Below are 15,711 nucleotides of genomic sequence, written 5' to 3'. Positions count from 1 at the left end.
GTACTAAAGTACAAAGTTAAGACAATACCAAGTATCAAGGAATTATTAAGCTTTTTAAAAAATGACCAAAGACTGCTTCGATTTGTGTTTATGTGATGTCTTTTCCAAAATAAAACGTTTGTCACGGAGCACATGATCACCTCCACACAAAATGCCGTCATCGCAAACAACTCTGCAGGGGTCAGAAAGTTCCCACATGCCACTGCCATGCGTCCCCAGGATGGATTGTCCCAAGGAGCTCTGTCATTTCTGAGTTGTACCTCCAAGTGGGAAGCTGATCATCTGCCTCATGCATTCACAGCACATGCCATGAATGTTGGTGGTGGATACGCACCTGAGAGTAACAGAATGAGTAAGGGAAAATGGTCTATAGCCAACCCTAGAAGTCTGTACACCATGACCAGCGCTGCAGGTCTGTGTTCGGAAGTAGTTTTACAGGAACATAGCAATGCCCATCCACTTACACGTTGTCTAAGGCTGTTTTCCTGCTATAAAAGCAGAGCTGAATACCTGTGATGGGGACCATATGGCCCACGAAGTCTCAAATATTTACTCTCTGGCCCTTCCCAGAAAAAATGCTGGCCTCTGCCCTAAAGGTCATTTGAAATTTTTTTTTATTAAACAAATAGTGAAGCTATTATGTGACAGGTACAGTTCCAGGCCCTGCAGATACAAGGCTGAAAGAGACTGAGCTTTTAGAATCCATTTAGTATAGAATGCTCGCACTGAGCTCCTCAAGGGACCCTGAAGCATGTTCATTTAATCTTTTCAAACAGGACTTCTGTTCACACTAGCCAGTGTTTTTCAAACTTTTCCTCTGTTGAGAGCCTCTATAACAAATACATTTTATATCCAACCCTTTCTGCACAAATAACAAAAAAGATGATTTGATTATGCATTAGTGCCTTGTGATCCACAGTGTGAAAAGCGTTGGTACACCAGCTTTTTGCTGTCTAGCTCTGGTCTTCCCTACAAGCCAGAGGTTATACACTAACAGCTGTTTCCCCCCAGATAAGAATGATTTGCTTCATCCATTTAGAATTTTGTTTTGTTTCACTTTAGATTTGGTTTAGTTTTTAATATATGAATTATTTCCTAATATATATTTTAATTAGTGTTCCAGGATTATTTCAAAGAAATCAGAGGGATGGCAATAATGAGTCTACTCCCTCACTTGGTAACCACCAGCTGGAGCTCAGAAGTACTCAATCCAATGTTTGCTTCCAACTTGCCATCCTTTGCCACAGGAAAAATGCACCTGAAAATCCCAAGAATTTTTATCACGTGCATTAACTCCCCATGACTTCCCTCCCATATAAATATAAAACAGATCCAATTTGTTTTCTTTCCATCATTAAATTCTAGCAGGGCATTCTAAGAGACCCTCTGGCTCTGGGGAAAGCCTTTTTAACAGATACTGTGGTAATCCCAAGTCTTCCTGCACCATGAAGAAGGAGTAAGTTCTCATTAGAAAGAAAAACAAGTGGCCTTTATTTCTTTACATATATATAAAAAGACACATACCCACAACGTTTGATGAAAGAAACTACAGAAATAATCAGAGTCCAGCAGGAAATTTTAAAAAATGCCATCTTTGTTTACTTAAAAGCTTTGTTTGTGAAATGAAATTAGTTCATAGCTGCAGCATTTTCTTTTGGCCAGTAGTTTTCTGAACACCGAGTGTGAGCAAACATAGCTTCGGGTAAGAAAGGTGGTGAGGGGAGCAGTTTGTTCTGGAAATGGAACTTTAGTTGCAACTAAATCCAGTTCCTTTTTAAAGTATCTGAACTTAATGAGAATCTGCAAAGATTTATGACCGTAACAAACATATCATTTTTGACTCTGTCATTCAAACAAGCCTGGTGACTTTGATATTTTCTATTGAAAGGAGAGTGCTAATCTAAGTAAGAACTCTGAAAAAGGGAAAAGGAATTTTATTCCCATAATTTGATTGATTACTTCCTACCCTGAACACTCAAGAGAGAAAAAGCAAACTTTTTCCTGTCTGTACTCAGATTTCTCCCACTAATCTTTTACAAGCAGGCAACAACCATAAAACACAAATTACTCGCAAGGATCCACAGACCAATCATGTTAGCAGGATTCTAAAACTTATAAGCATCAACATATTCAGAAAAACATTTAGATAAAAACCAGAAATGTAAAGATGAATTGAGCACTGGCTCAGTTCCATTCAATGCTTTAATTCACCAGTTCTGGGAGGAGAAAAAATAATGCTAATAACTTTTTCCATTCTCTGGAATTTTTTTTGTCATTGGTGCAAATCCTCCAAAATTAAATTTATGTAATTCAGAGCATGCAATTGTTTCCCAATTGTATTCTCCAGGTACTGTAGACTAAGCCATGTTGTACCCTGGCAATTATAAGTCAAGTGGGTCTTTGGGATTAATCTTGGGCAAGGCACCTCAGTTTATTCATATGCAGAAGATTCTCTCTAAGGTATCTTTTAATGCCAATATCCTTTAGAATGTATGATTCCATCTGACTAGAACCAAAGGAAGTTCAAATCAAGGGCTGTGTCTGATGTGGCAATGACCTGACCACTATAGTAAAGGGCCTGGCACTAATAATGACCAGCTGGCAAGAAATCAATTAGATGAAAGTTATTAATAATAATAATGAAGATAGGCAGAATAGTGTTTGGAGATGACAATGGGCTCTACCCTCATTGGGAGTATTAATATATTTAAAGAATTTAAAAAAGTGTCAATCAAAAAGTGCAAACAGAGAAAGAGTGAGAAAGATGGACTCTGGCAATGACTCAGCCATGTTCAGGGGGATTGTGGGGGATTCCTGCAGCCAACATGGAGCACATGTTGTTGATGGTAGCAGTGAAGGGGTACAGCCACCAACTCACCTTGCCGCAATTCCAAGAGCAGCAAGCAACTGTCTGACTATATTTCCGATAATATTTTGGCTTCCCCATGCAGCTGTTTAGAAGGAAGAAGCTTGCTCATTTGGACCAATTACTAGTTGAATCTTTTTCATGGTTATTATTGTATTTTAATGGATGAAGAAAAAATCAATTGAATAGCCTAGGGTTTGTGATATGCTCAGTAAGATGAGTTCTGTGATTAGTTTACTCTTAAAAAAGAAAAAGAATTACACAAAAAACAGGTGGCTTTAATTATTCTGTATAGGCCAATGAGCTCACAAAGATATTAGGTACTTTTAAAAATTTACTTTTTAACCATATGTTGGTACGTTGCCCTGTTTTTAACTGAAGGTTCAAGACCCAGAGTCAAACATACTCGTCACTCTATCATATGGGACAGACTTTCAGTCCCTACCATTGCTGAGCCACCGATGGCTTGCTGTTTTGGCAGGAACCCACATGGGCAATTCTGTGTGAAACATCAGAGAATATCACAGTGGTAAAACATTGGCATGCTGCGGGTGGGCGAACCTAGGCCCAGTACCACTTGTTATTTGGTTATATGACCTGGGGCAAGTTACTTCATCTTTTTGAGCTTACCTAATAATATTAATCATATTAATAAAATATCCAGACTATGTACAGATCATGCAGCTTCATCCAGCATGCAGTAAGAGCTCAACAAATGTAGCTATTGTTACATATCTACAGTAATAGGCCATCCAGAGATAATCAATAAGGAAACAGGCTTAAACTATACTTTAGATCAGATGGGTCTAACAGATGCACACAGAACATTGTAGCCAACTGCAGCGTAATGCACATTCCTCTCGAGAGCACACAGAATGCTCTCCAGGGCAGGCCATATGCTGGGCCACAAAACAAGTCTCAAAGCATTTAAGGAGACTGAAATCATATCAAGTATCGTCTCTGACCACAGTGGTATGAAACTAAAAATCAGTAATAAGAAGAAAACTGATAAATTTACACATATGGAGACTGAACAATCCACTCCTGAGCAAGTCAAAGAAGAAATCAAAAGAAAAACAAAAAAAATATGTAGAGACAACTGAATAGGGAATTACAACACACCAAAACTCATGGCGTGCTGCAAAAGCAGTTTGCAGAGGGAAGTTTATAGTGATAAATGTCTATATTAGGAGAAAAGAAGGGTCTCAAGTAATCTAGCTTTACCCTTTAAGAAGCCAGAAAAAGAAGAAAAAATAAGAAAAAGAGAGTAGAAATGAATGAAACAGACAAAAAGGATAGATACTTATCAAATGTACACTGCAGGGTTCAAATATTTTGCTATTAAAAAAATGGTTCAAAATGCATGTTTTTTTTTTTTTAAAGTATATGCCAACTAAGGTAGAAAAATACCAAACAACAAGTTGGGAGTAGTACTAAGTCACAGAAATTAACTTTACCTATATAAGCATAAGTAGCCTGTCCTTTGCATGAAAGAGGTTCATAAAACAGATCTAATAAAGATGAGTGACTCAACGATTAATAGGAAATACCATTAAATTATTTGAGTCTTAAGATGTAGCTTGTGTGCTGTTCTGTTTTGCTTATGTAAAAATGTGATGTGGATAAAACTATTTTTACAATTGTTAAAAATATCAAAGGAAATGCTTCAAGTCAGATTTTCATTACTCCATTAAATCAGGCTCTCAGCCACACAACTGTGTGCTTAAAAACAAGCAGAACACACCATCATGCCACCTGGACAGGAACTTTGAGCCCAATAACACTGGCATCCTGGGCTTAGCAGTTCCAGCAGGAAGAACCACCCAGGATGTCCAGGTTCCTGTCATCCAGTGTCTGGGGTTAGATTTTCTGTCTTCCTCCCTCCCTCGTCCTTCAACCTTGTGCTTGCTGCAGACTTGTTTTGCACCTATGACTCTTCTCATAAACCACAGCATCTCAACCGAAGGTGAAAGCAAAAGGCCAAGCAGATAGAACATGTAAGCCGGCCCAGAAAATCTGGGCTGCGTTATCTTAGCCACAAGGAACATCCACAGCCAAGAAACCATCTCTTCACCCCATTACGAGCTTCTTGACCCTAGACAACGGCTCCTCCAATGTTTGTAGCAAAAGAGCCAGATGCCCAAGCCTGGTATTCCTCTGACCCCCACCTCAGTTCTTTGTGTTCTCAGAAACCTGTCACTTACATCAGTTTTTGCTGTCCAGCACAAGTGGGATTCAGTCAGGATTGGGCAACATTTTACACCTTCTTCACTTTACAATTGCCAGAGGAAGAATGAGAAACAAAACGATCTCTGTGCCTGTTTCAGGGACTAGCGAGTAGGAGGGGAGCCATGAGCCAATTTTATTATGAAATCAGCTGAGGGAAAGCTCAGCGTGTCTGGAGGCAACAGGTGCTGGCAGTGGAGGCGAAGCTGGCAGGCCTGTGCTGGGGCCTTCCGAGGAGAGGGAAAAGAAACTCGGAGTACAGAGAGCTGGTGCGGCAGAGTATTTCAGTCCGAGCCCATACCCCTTGGAGCCAGTGGGCAGCTTCTGCCATCTTTGCTGATGTAGCTGCTTTTCCTTTTATTTTAGAATACATTTAGATATTAAACTCGTAAGAAAATAGTAGAGAGAATGCTCATTCTCTCTACTGAGCATGTGCCACTGTGCCGTAACTCTCATAAGGTTATTGTCTTACATAACCCTAGTGCAATGAGCAAGGCCAAGAAATTAACCTTGGTATGATACTATCAACTAGACCGCACACATTATTCGCATTTCTCCAGTTTTTCCATGAATGGCCTTTTTCTGTTCCAAGATCCAGGTGAGAGTAGCTCACTTTATTTACTCACCAGTGATTAATCTCATTGGTCTTCTGCCATCTGTGACAGTTCATCAGTCTTACTTTGTTTTTCATGGTCTTGACGTGTTTCAAAAATACCGGTCAGGAACTTTGTAGATGTCCCTCCATTTGGGTTGGTCTCTTTCCTCATGATTAGAGTGGGGTTATGGACTTGGGGGAAGATCCCCCACAGGTGAAGTGCCCTCCTCACTGCACTGCACCAGGGGGTGCATCTCAACAGGAGAATAAGGCAACGTTAACCTTACCCTGTGGTTAAGGTGATGTCTGCCAAGTTTCTCCACTGGAACATCCCTATTATTCCCTTTCCTCCTCTGTTACTTCTGCCCTGGCCACCATCCCTCCCCTCCCTCCCCCATTCCCTGCCCTCCCCTCCCCCCACTCTGGACTGCAGTACCAGGAAGATGTCTCCTTTGGGAACACTGAAAGCACCTTTCTATAGAACTGCACCATGTGAGCAGGGTCTTCAACAGTGTAGCTCAGGTAGTTAAGGGTTAATCAGACTTCTGTGTGCTGCCTGTTAAGAATCGTGGGACCCTCCTCCAGAGCCTGTACAAGACAGGGGAAGGAGTAAGGCTGCTTGTTGAAATAAAATCATCTGGAAGTATTTTCATTTGAAGCTGGCTTCAGAAACAGAGGCAAAACACACTAACAAAACTAATCTGGGGCATATGGCATTCCTTTCAGTCATGTGCATTTCTAATATAAATCTCCTAATCATTTATATCTTGCTTTTCAGATTTATTGTGAAGGCAAGTCTCTTTTATTCCTCTCCAAAGAATAAACTCCCTACCTAAAAAAAGTGAGCTCAGGCAGAAAGTCAAAGTGCAGCTCAGCCACACTAAGCAGATCTTACTTGCTGTAAGTGCTACCTAACACAACCCCTCCTTATTCTTTTTTTTATAATTATTTTTTTTGAGACTAAACATACACTGTGATAATGATGAGGTTTTCAGTTTATTTAGCCATTCCGGTTCCTTGCTGACTCTTCCTTCCACTAGGTGGCGCTACAGGTCATACTCAAAGTTGGCTGCTGTCAAGAATTAGTGGATAGGTTTTTAGAAATCTTTTCAAGAATATCACAAGCTTAATGTCAAGCACTAAACTTCATTCTTAATAAACACTTCCCGTTTTCATTTTACATTTACAGTCATCTGACAACTTCTGAAACAAGCCAAATTTGAACTTCTGAAATACTTCCCTCAAGTGTTCACAGGATAAAGGTAAATGTTAGAGGCACGACAGTCGAGACCACATGAATAATGCAGAACCCAGAAGGTGTGATCATTGGAGGAAAAAAACTGGGAAGAGGCTTCAATTCACTGAACTTAGCATTTTCTCCCTTTCTAAGTTCTGATTTCACATAAGTTTATTTATTAACTGTATCAACACTCCCTGCAGATATTTTTAAATTGTACCAAATTTAAAGTGCTAGAAGGTATTTTTAAGACATTCTTATAAATGCAAAGCTTAGGGAGTCAAAATACTACTTAGGTGAATTTTTCTCTTATTACATATTAAAGACATTTAATAAGAAACCTCAATTTCACAATTGTAGCTCATCATTTAATTTCTGAAAGCTTGGAGTCTATCTAATATCATTGGGAAACAAACTGAGAAGTGACAGTTTTTAGCAGCTGAGTTACTATTACTTGGTGGAAGAAGGTGCCTCCCTAAGGAAAGGTGCTGGGTATAGAAAATTCCCAACTCAGCCCAGCAATTTGATTGGCGGTCATCGCAATGTGCAATGTTCAAGTGCGCCCCTTAGAGATATCAGGCCTGTGTCGTTTACATCACAGAGTTTGTTTGCTTGGTGACTCTCGTCCCCTCCTGAGGTGCGCAGCTGGTCTCTGTAAGGCTGGTCCCTGTTGTCATTAACCGCACAGGCTGATCTCATGATCCCATGACCCAAAACATGGATTTGGCACATATTCTTTCTTAACCAACCAACAGACTTATTTATATGAGACATATATTTTGTCCAGAGTGTTCTTTTTTTTTAAGGGGAGGGCAGAAGATTACAATATTGTTGAGAATTCTCACTGATAGATGGCTCTGCGTCTGACCTAAAGCATGTCAGCACATGATACACCTCATTGTTATGAAGGAATACTCATTTACTTGAAGCATCCCAAGGCCAGACTCTATGTGGTTTTTGTTGTTGTTGGGCTACTGATTGATCTTTTAGAGAGAGAGACAGAGACATTGATTTCACTGTTCCACTCATTCGTGGCTTCTGGTAAGTGCTCTGTAAGGACAGAGATGGAACCTGTGACCCTGGCATATCAGGACGATGTTCTAACCAGCTGAGCTACCAGCCAGGGTGTTGTTATTGTTCTTAATGCCTGGACTCAGTAGTCCCAAAGACTGTTGCATACCCTAGGCGTCAGACATTGTTCAGAAGTTCCCTAACCACTTAACAACTTCCCCATTATCAATTCCCTCATTTCCATCTCCTATTAGGTGTCTGGTCTAGCACGCGAGTGCATGCAGGTATGCCATTGGCAGACACACAGGACCCAGGCTACTTGACTTGTTTGCTGGGCAGTCTCCTGGGATGATGAGCCTGGAGCTCAGATATTCAGCAAACAAAATGATAGCACGGCAGCTTCTTGAAGGGTCTGTTTGCAGCCTCTCAGTGGGCGGAGAGTGTCCCATCACCGAGAGCTCCCGGGAACTATGTGTATAAGAGACATTATATCCTCTCCTCTTGTAGACATAGGCCCTAACTCAGGGTCCAAAGCAACTTCTTCCTGCTTTCCTCCTACCCATCTTCCCTTCTCCGTGTACTTAACTAGGCCCCAAGGACAGAGAGACCTCTTTGGACTTCAGTCCATATAACCTAGCATGGGTAGCCAGACTTTGCAGCTCCCTTGGCTCAAATTTCATTTCCAACCCTTCATGCAGATGGGCCTCGTGGCTCAGGAGGGTGGGAAACTGCACATGGAGATGCTTTGCAGCTGCTCCCAGCTGCTACGAAATGCCGGTTCCTCCTGATAGGAACCAAAAGTTCCTCTGTTCAGCCTGCCTCTCTGACGGACTTGAAAAACAAGGCAATGATCACTAGAAGCCAGAAAACTTCAAATTTTGGTGAAGTAAGGGGAGAACTAATTCCTAAATACCAAACTAAGTAATCTCTGATCTTCCCGAATGCTATAGAGTAAAACAATTAAAGTGATACTGATCTCAGCTGAAATTGCCCAGTCTTGCTAAAGAAAACAACTCAAAACATAAGAAATAAATGTCTAGTATAAAAGAATGGATAATAAATACTATCTTGTCCCAAAATAGGAGATTAAAGAGTTACAGAAACCAAACATTTATATGCATATACCTATGTAAACATGTGTATATGTATGTATGTACACACACACCCATATATATTATATGAATGCACACACATCTTTAAATACTTCATAATTAGGTATGTGTTGTCTTAGGAGGAAAAAAAAAAAAGCTCATCTTCTCGCTGGTGCAGATACACACAGGGAGAGAGGGAAACGGTACTAAATTCTAAGCTCACCTGCTCTTGAACTACACAGTCGAGGCATCTGGCCTTGACTTTCCAGAAAAGATCCAAATGTTGAGCAGCTAATCCAACAGTTCCCTGTTTTGTTCATGAACCACCACACACACAGTGGAAATGGAGACTGTTCACTGCAAAGGATTGCTTTTCCCGTGGCATGTAAGCCACAGACATTTGTTGGACTAATATCATGTCTGCTAAATTAAGTAATGTGGAATGTTTTTTAAAGCCCATCAGGGTGGAGTTGCATATCCAGAAAGCTACACTGAAGCATCCTAAATTTTCGTTAACAAATTTCCTGGCATATTACAATTTGCCTTTGTTTCATTTATTTTAGTGTTAAGACATTTTAAATTAATTAGAAAATTTTCCTTTGTGAGATTTTAAATAAATTAATTTTCTTTGCCTTTACTACAAATTTGTTCAAAGAAACAGTTGATTACACTATTCTTGGGATGCACTTTATAAAGTACTTTGTTTTTCCCAGCATGATAAGTTTACTGAAACTTTCTAACAACACATTTCTAACTCAACTCTCAAACTCATTCTCCCAGGGATTTTCTGAAACTTCCTAACAGCAACAGATGTGTCCCTTTGTCAAGGCAGTAGGGGGCACTGCCACAACAAACTATTAATGTAGACTAGGAGATTTCACTGGGTAAAAAGAAACGGAGGCTAGATATTTACGTGTGATTGTCTCATGTCAATGAGCATCTGAAAGATATTAGCTCTGGCTGGGTAGCTAAGGTAGTTGGAGATTCATCCCAACATCAAGGCTGCGAGTTCAATCCCTGGTCAGGACACATACAAGCATAAACCAATGTTGAGACAGTGTTTCTCTCTGTCTCCCTTCACCTCTCTCTCTCTCTCTCTAAAATTCAATAAATTGAAAAAATTATTCATATGAAAGATATCATACACATTTTTCTCTTCCTCAATTCACTTTGGAGGGCAAACACTGGGGTTTTCTTTCCTCTCGTGTGTGTGTGTGCGTGCATGAGGTCACGTGTGGCCATAAATGTGGGATAGAAGCCCTGTATTACAAATTTTGGGCTAATTCAAGAAAACCTAACTGAATCCTTCATGCTAAAATAGTGGCTAAATGCAAGCAGCTAAAATGCACTTAATAGTTAAGTGGCATTCTGTGTGGGAGTTGGTTCCCCCCCACCCCCCCGAGGTTAAGGTCTTCAGTCTTTCTCACAAACATCAAACTCCAAATTCAGGGCCAAGTGAAAGAGAACTGAGGCAAAATTTCATTAAATAATCACATAATCCAGGCTCCATAGCTTGGATTTTTTTTTAAAATAAGAGTTTTCTACGTAATTGAGTTAAACTTAAATTTATGCATCCAATAAAAAACCACTGCAAATGGTAAAACAAAGACATTGCTCCAACACTTAGAAAATTAAATTCACCAAACCATGAAGTCTACTGTGCAGTTATTTTTGTAACCACCATAAATTGCTTTATAGAACTCCTCTGCTGGAGTAAACAATCCGAAGACAGATTTACTTTACAGCATGCATCCAGTTTCTAACTGAGAGAATGCACTAAATGTCTGTGACTTTTCTTCTCCCTCTCTCTCTTTTTTGTCTTGTTTTGTTTTGTTTTTTTTCAGTACTTGTGTTTCTAGTTACCTTGAAGCTTTCCTTCTCTTACATAAGCTCAGAAAGGTCCATAGAAAATAAGATCCAGATCTCCAGATATACGGTGCCCTTAAATACTCATTTCTGGAGTAAAAAGAAACAATCCCACTTTGTGGAAATAAAGTCTAAATGGTAAAGTTTTAAGTAAAGGGTTTTAGTACTAAATATTTCACCACATATAATAGCACCTCAGAGCTCAACATTGTCTTAGATATTCCGGGCAGTCGGCTTGAAATGTGTTCCCTTATACACTGTACGAGGCCGAATTCAATGCAAACTGCTATAGATAAGAGTTTTAGGGGTCTTTAATCACTTCTTTCTTGTGTCCTTGATGGAAAAAACAGAGCTCCCTTTGTGCTAAAAAGAAGGACCTGTTGTTTTCAGATTCAACAGGTCATTTTTATAAGAACTTCCCAGAGGATACAACATAAATGACAGAAACACAAGGGGATTTTTTAAGAGGCTGATGATTTTAAATGATATATATTCTGTATTAAGGAAAGGTTGTTTGTTTTTCTTTCCAATAAATGGAAAGTTACTGTTTTAAAGTAGTTTAATGTTTGAATTTGACTTTTAGGACCAAATGTTTTCTCATGAGTTGGGTTACTGTAAATTCAGCTCCTGAAATCTATCTGAGAGTGCGTTTGACCCCTCATGTAAATAAACTTGTCAAATCATGTCCATTGCTGTTTTGGGGCTGCATGGTTGATTTAGTGGTCCTTTGAAATATATTTAAATTGTATTGTAACTTTTGTAATATTGTTTCAGTTAAAATGACAAGGAGACTGCCATTTAAAGAACGAGATAAAACTATAAAATGGAAAATTCTGGCCACATGATTTTTCCTTGTTCTTAGAGAACAAAAAAGCCAATATTTTATGGGGAATGAAATCCAGGTGACACTAGGATTTATTAGAGTTTAGGTAATTCTATTATTAAAAGTGGGCTGAATTTGAGAAGACTGGTCAATTTAAGATTAAAATCTAAATCAGACTTGTTTCCTTAACTGTAACCAGTGTCCCTATATTTCCTCCTCTTCTCCGCCCCCCCCCCCTTTTTTACTAGCCACCTCATTTTTAAAAAGAATTGTGTGAAGAGCTTTGGGGAAGTTTCTGCCAGTCCAGGGACAAAAGGCACTCCTCTTTATAATTACAGATAGTACTTTATAAAACTCATTCCTCTCCCCCAACAGAAGTTATTACCAAGGAAGACTTCTTTGAAACACAGTGACCCGTGGCTGGCACTTGCTCCAACATATATTTCCCGACTACCTAGACTCTGGTTCTTGACACTTTTACGAAGTTTCTATATTACTTACCACCTACAATAATTATCTGGCAAAGGGTCAAGGTAAATAAATACCTGAGGGCAAAGTCTGCATTAACCACAGGGAATTGCCCAGAAGGCAAAGAAGAAATGAAAACAGGCTTCCTTGGGAAAGAGGAAAGATCTAGTAATAATTGATGAGCAGGTTCTGACTTAGGAGAGTTTTTGTTTTTTTTTTTTTTTTTTTCTTTAGCTAACAAGGATTCTGTCGCAGAGCAGAAGAAAAAGATGAGATTGGCTATTTGGAGGAAAGGGAATCCCGAAGACTGAATAAAAAAGCATGAAGGCCCAAACTGCCCACCCACCCACGTGGAAAGTGGATAGCACCCACTGTCCTGAAAAAAAAAAGGAGGTGCGATGGGGAGAGAGACCCCTCAAGTTAAGGACAACTACTGCCGCCCCTTTGCCTTCTGCCCGAAATGGAGAGGGAGGTGAACTGGCAGTCTACACCAGCTTTCTCAAGCCCTTCTCCCCACCACCCCAGACACCCCCGCGCCAGCTCACCGGTACCAGGCGAGGCCCTTGTCGTAGCTGCGGTCGAAGAAGTGGGGCTCGGCGCCCACGGCGCGCACGTCGGGGTGCACGCGCAGGAACTCCAGCAGCGCCCGCGTGCCGCCCTTCTTCACGCCGATGATGATGGCTTGCGGCAGCTGCTTGCTGCCTTCATCCAGCAGCAGCGCCAGGGTCCCTGGCGGGGCCTCGGCCACGCTGCTCCCAGCCCCAGAGCCACCAGGACCCCCGGCCAGGCTGGGGGTCTCCTCTTCCCAGGCCGCCTTCTCGACGCCGTGGCGCCCCGCGGGCCGCCGGCGCCTCCGCCACTGCCGCAGTTGCAAGAAGCGCTTTCTCTGCGCCGCTAAGCGCTTTCTCTGCGCCGCTACGGGCCACACCGCCAACTCCCTCCGGCCTCCGGCCAGGTCGCCGCGACCTGGGGCCCCCGCCTCCCGGCCAGCGCCCGACAGCCCCACGACGGGGCCTGACAGGGTCTGGCAGCGCTCGGCCAGGCAGTAGAAAACGTAAAGGGACGTGAGCAGGGAGCAGAGCATCCACAAGAACTTCCGGAAGATGCTACGGGACAGCGGCTCGGCCGTGGCGGGGTGCGCACCGGCCGGGCCCGGAGGGGCCATCCTAGCCGGAGGCGACGTCGAGAAGCCTGCGGGCCATGCTAGGCCGGGACTCTTTCAGGTGCCATGGCATCCTCCAGGAGGGCCTGCGCACTGGACGGAGGCCGCATCGCCCGTGCGTCCCCGCGGCCGTGTGAGCTGCCCCGGGAGGCAGCAGTCGGGACTCCTCCGGGAGGCGCAGCCCCGGGAAACAGGCGCGGGATCCCTGCCTCCGGTCTAGGGGGCGGGAAGGGGGACCTGGTGCTGTGCTTAAGAAACCATCGTCTCAGACCCGGCAAATCCTGAGTGTTGTGGCGGGTTTCGGCGCGCCACTTCTCTCAGAGTCGCGGAAATGGGGATCTTGGCGGCGGTGGCGAAGGCGTGAGTCTCAGCCCCGGCCCCCGATTGACCACTCGGCACCGATCTCCGCTCAGTGACTGTGCATCCTTTGCTCCATCCTGGTGAGGGGACGACCTGCTCCGATGCTGCTGAGCTCGGTGCGCTCCAGAGAGCGGCAAGAGACTGTGCCTCCCTGTCCCGGCTTCCTTGTCCTCTCCTCCGCCTGGGCGCTCCCTCTCCGCCCGGTGCGAGGTTCCCCGGAGTCCCGCTGCCGTAGTGGGAGCCAGAAGGCCAGCGCCCAGCAGTCCACCCCTCTTGGTGTGCGCCTGGCCACTCTAAACTGTTCTCGCGCCCTACCTGGGTGCGACGAGGTGGAGTCCTGCTCCTCCAGACCTGTCAGCGGCGGCTGCCACTCCCTCCCAGCCTCCCGGACCGTCGCTGCCGCCACACGTGGGGCGCCTAGGGGCTGCAAACTTGGTGGTGACGTCAACGGCCTGGGCCAGACCAGCCCCTGGCCGAGCTGGGTGGGATGGAGAAAAGGTGGCGCGGACCCTGCCGCAGCGGCCCAATGACATGGGAGAGGGCGGGGGCGGCCGAGGTGACGCCCCTTCCCCCACTCCGCCTCCCCCCAACCCCCACCCGGGCCGGCAGCCTCGCCCCTTTCCAGCCGAGCTGGGGGCTGCAGAGGCCGGGGGTTGTCTGACTGACAGCTAGAGCCAGCCGGATCCCCGGGGGCTTGCTTTCCACCCAGCGGACGACTCACTGGATTAGGGGTTCTGAACCTCTCCGACTAGCTCAGCCCTTTGCAGCCCTGTCCCCCTCCAAGTCCCCTGCGCTCAGCTTTCCTCCACCTCCGTGGCTACATCCTTCCCGCGCCCAGCCTCGGCCAACTCCCCGAACCTTTGGAAGTTTTGTTGGCTGCAGTTCCGAGTACCCTGCTGCACGCCACGCCCCCGTTTGTCTCCCGTGAACTGAATTCCTCCAGAACCGCCTCGACTCTCACCTACTCCACTGCCCAGGGGGCCCGTGAGCGGAGCCTTTTCTCACCTCAGCAGTGTTTTGTTGTGGTGGTTGTTTTTCCTTTTGATTGTTTTCCTTTCTGTTAATTTAGAATGATCAAGTGTTCCCCAGGACCTAGAAAGGAACAACCTCTTAGGAAATAAGCCAATAAATCAAGGGGAGAAAGTAAGATTTTAAAAAGATACCAGCTCCGATTCCAAATCCATATGACCAGTTTTTGATGAAGGAATTTTTTTTAAATGCTGTTTGTGCGTGTGTGCGCGCGCGTGTGTGAAGGAGTTAAGTGTCCTTCCTAAACGGCGATTTCCTCTCTCTTGCCTCCCCTGACCCCACATCCTCCTCTTGCGCTCCTGGGAGAGCAGGTCAGGACGGGGTACAAATCGCCTTGCTGTTTAGTGGAGGGAGGTGGCCCGTGGAAGCTGCTTGAGGTGGTTTCTTATTCCAATCCGATTTGTTTTTGATTTCTTGGCTTCCGCGTCTCGGCAGGATGCCCCGCAATGTGGGCGGTAGCCTGGCCTCCGCACACCAAACCCTGGAAGTTGTGGGGGCAGCTGTCTGCGCCCACTTTGGGCGCCGGCCGGGCCCGCCGCAGGCACAGCGTCAGAGCTGCAGGACACTCAGGGAATTCCTGCTGCCCAGCGTTGGGACTTGCAGCCTCCCTCTCTCCTGCGCTCTATTTGACAATGAAAGTGGAAGTCAGGGAGGTCCTTTTGAACCTTCCAAAGGGGCCTGAGTGGTTCTAACTCTGCTTGGGCGAAACTGGGATATGTGTGCCCCTTGCATAGGTACTCAGTGCCTGGCATGGTTTTATGTCTATGAAGTACCAGTCCCAACCTATTCTACAAGGCAGCGAAGAGCTCATTAGATTCTGATGCCATAAAGCAATGGGCTTTTACAAGGATGAGCAAAGAAGCCCTGCCAAGCCTCAATGCCTGTTTGTGCGCTAAAATTGGATATCAACAAACCAGTTGCGATTTAATACTAACTTGAGGTTTAGTATATTTTAATTTTTTCTCTAGATATTTCAG

The 15,711-nt window shown here is 44.1% G+C and overlaps 1 protein-coding gene across 1 annotated transcript in view; it reads right to left on the bottom strand.

Moving 5' to 3' along the window:
* The window catches only part of HS3ST3A1 (heparan sulfate-glucosamine 3-sulfotransferase 3A1), a 91,906-nt gene extending 77,371 nt beyond the window's left edge, over nt 1-14,535 (bottom strand). Inside the window, exons 1-2 of the mRNA XM_024565151.4 lie at nt 14,427-14,535; nt 12,729-14,183 (exon numbers count right to left, since the gene is read on the bottom strand). Coding sequence (XP_024420919.2) covers nt 12,729-13,348 — 620 coding nt within the window. The 5' untranslated portion in view covers nt 13,349-14,183; nt 14,427-14,535. The remainder of the gene's footprint in view (nt 1-12,728; nt 14,184-14,426) is intronic.
* Between the last annotated feature and the right edge of the window lie 1,176 nt (nt 14,536-15,711).

The sequence above is a fragment of the Desmodus rotundus genome, chromosome 9 (genome assembly GCF_022682495.2).
Source record: "Desmodus rotundus isolate HL8 chromosome 9, HLdesRot8A.1, whole genome shotgun sequence".
In the NCBI taxonomy this organism is placed as follows: domain Eukaryota; kingdom Metazoa; phylum Chordata; class Mammalia; order Chiroptera; family Phyllostomidae; genus Desmodus; species Desmodus rotundus.
The sequence above is the reverse complement of the archived record's forward strand: the minus strand, read 5'-3'. Positions and strand labels throughout refer to the sequence as shown.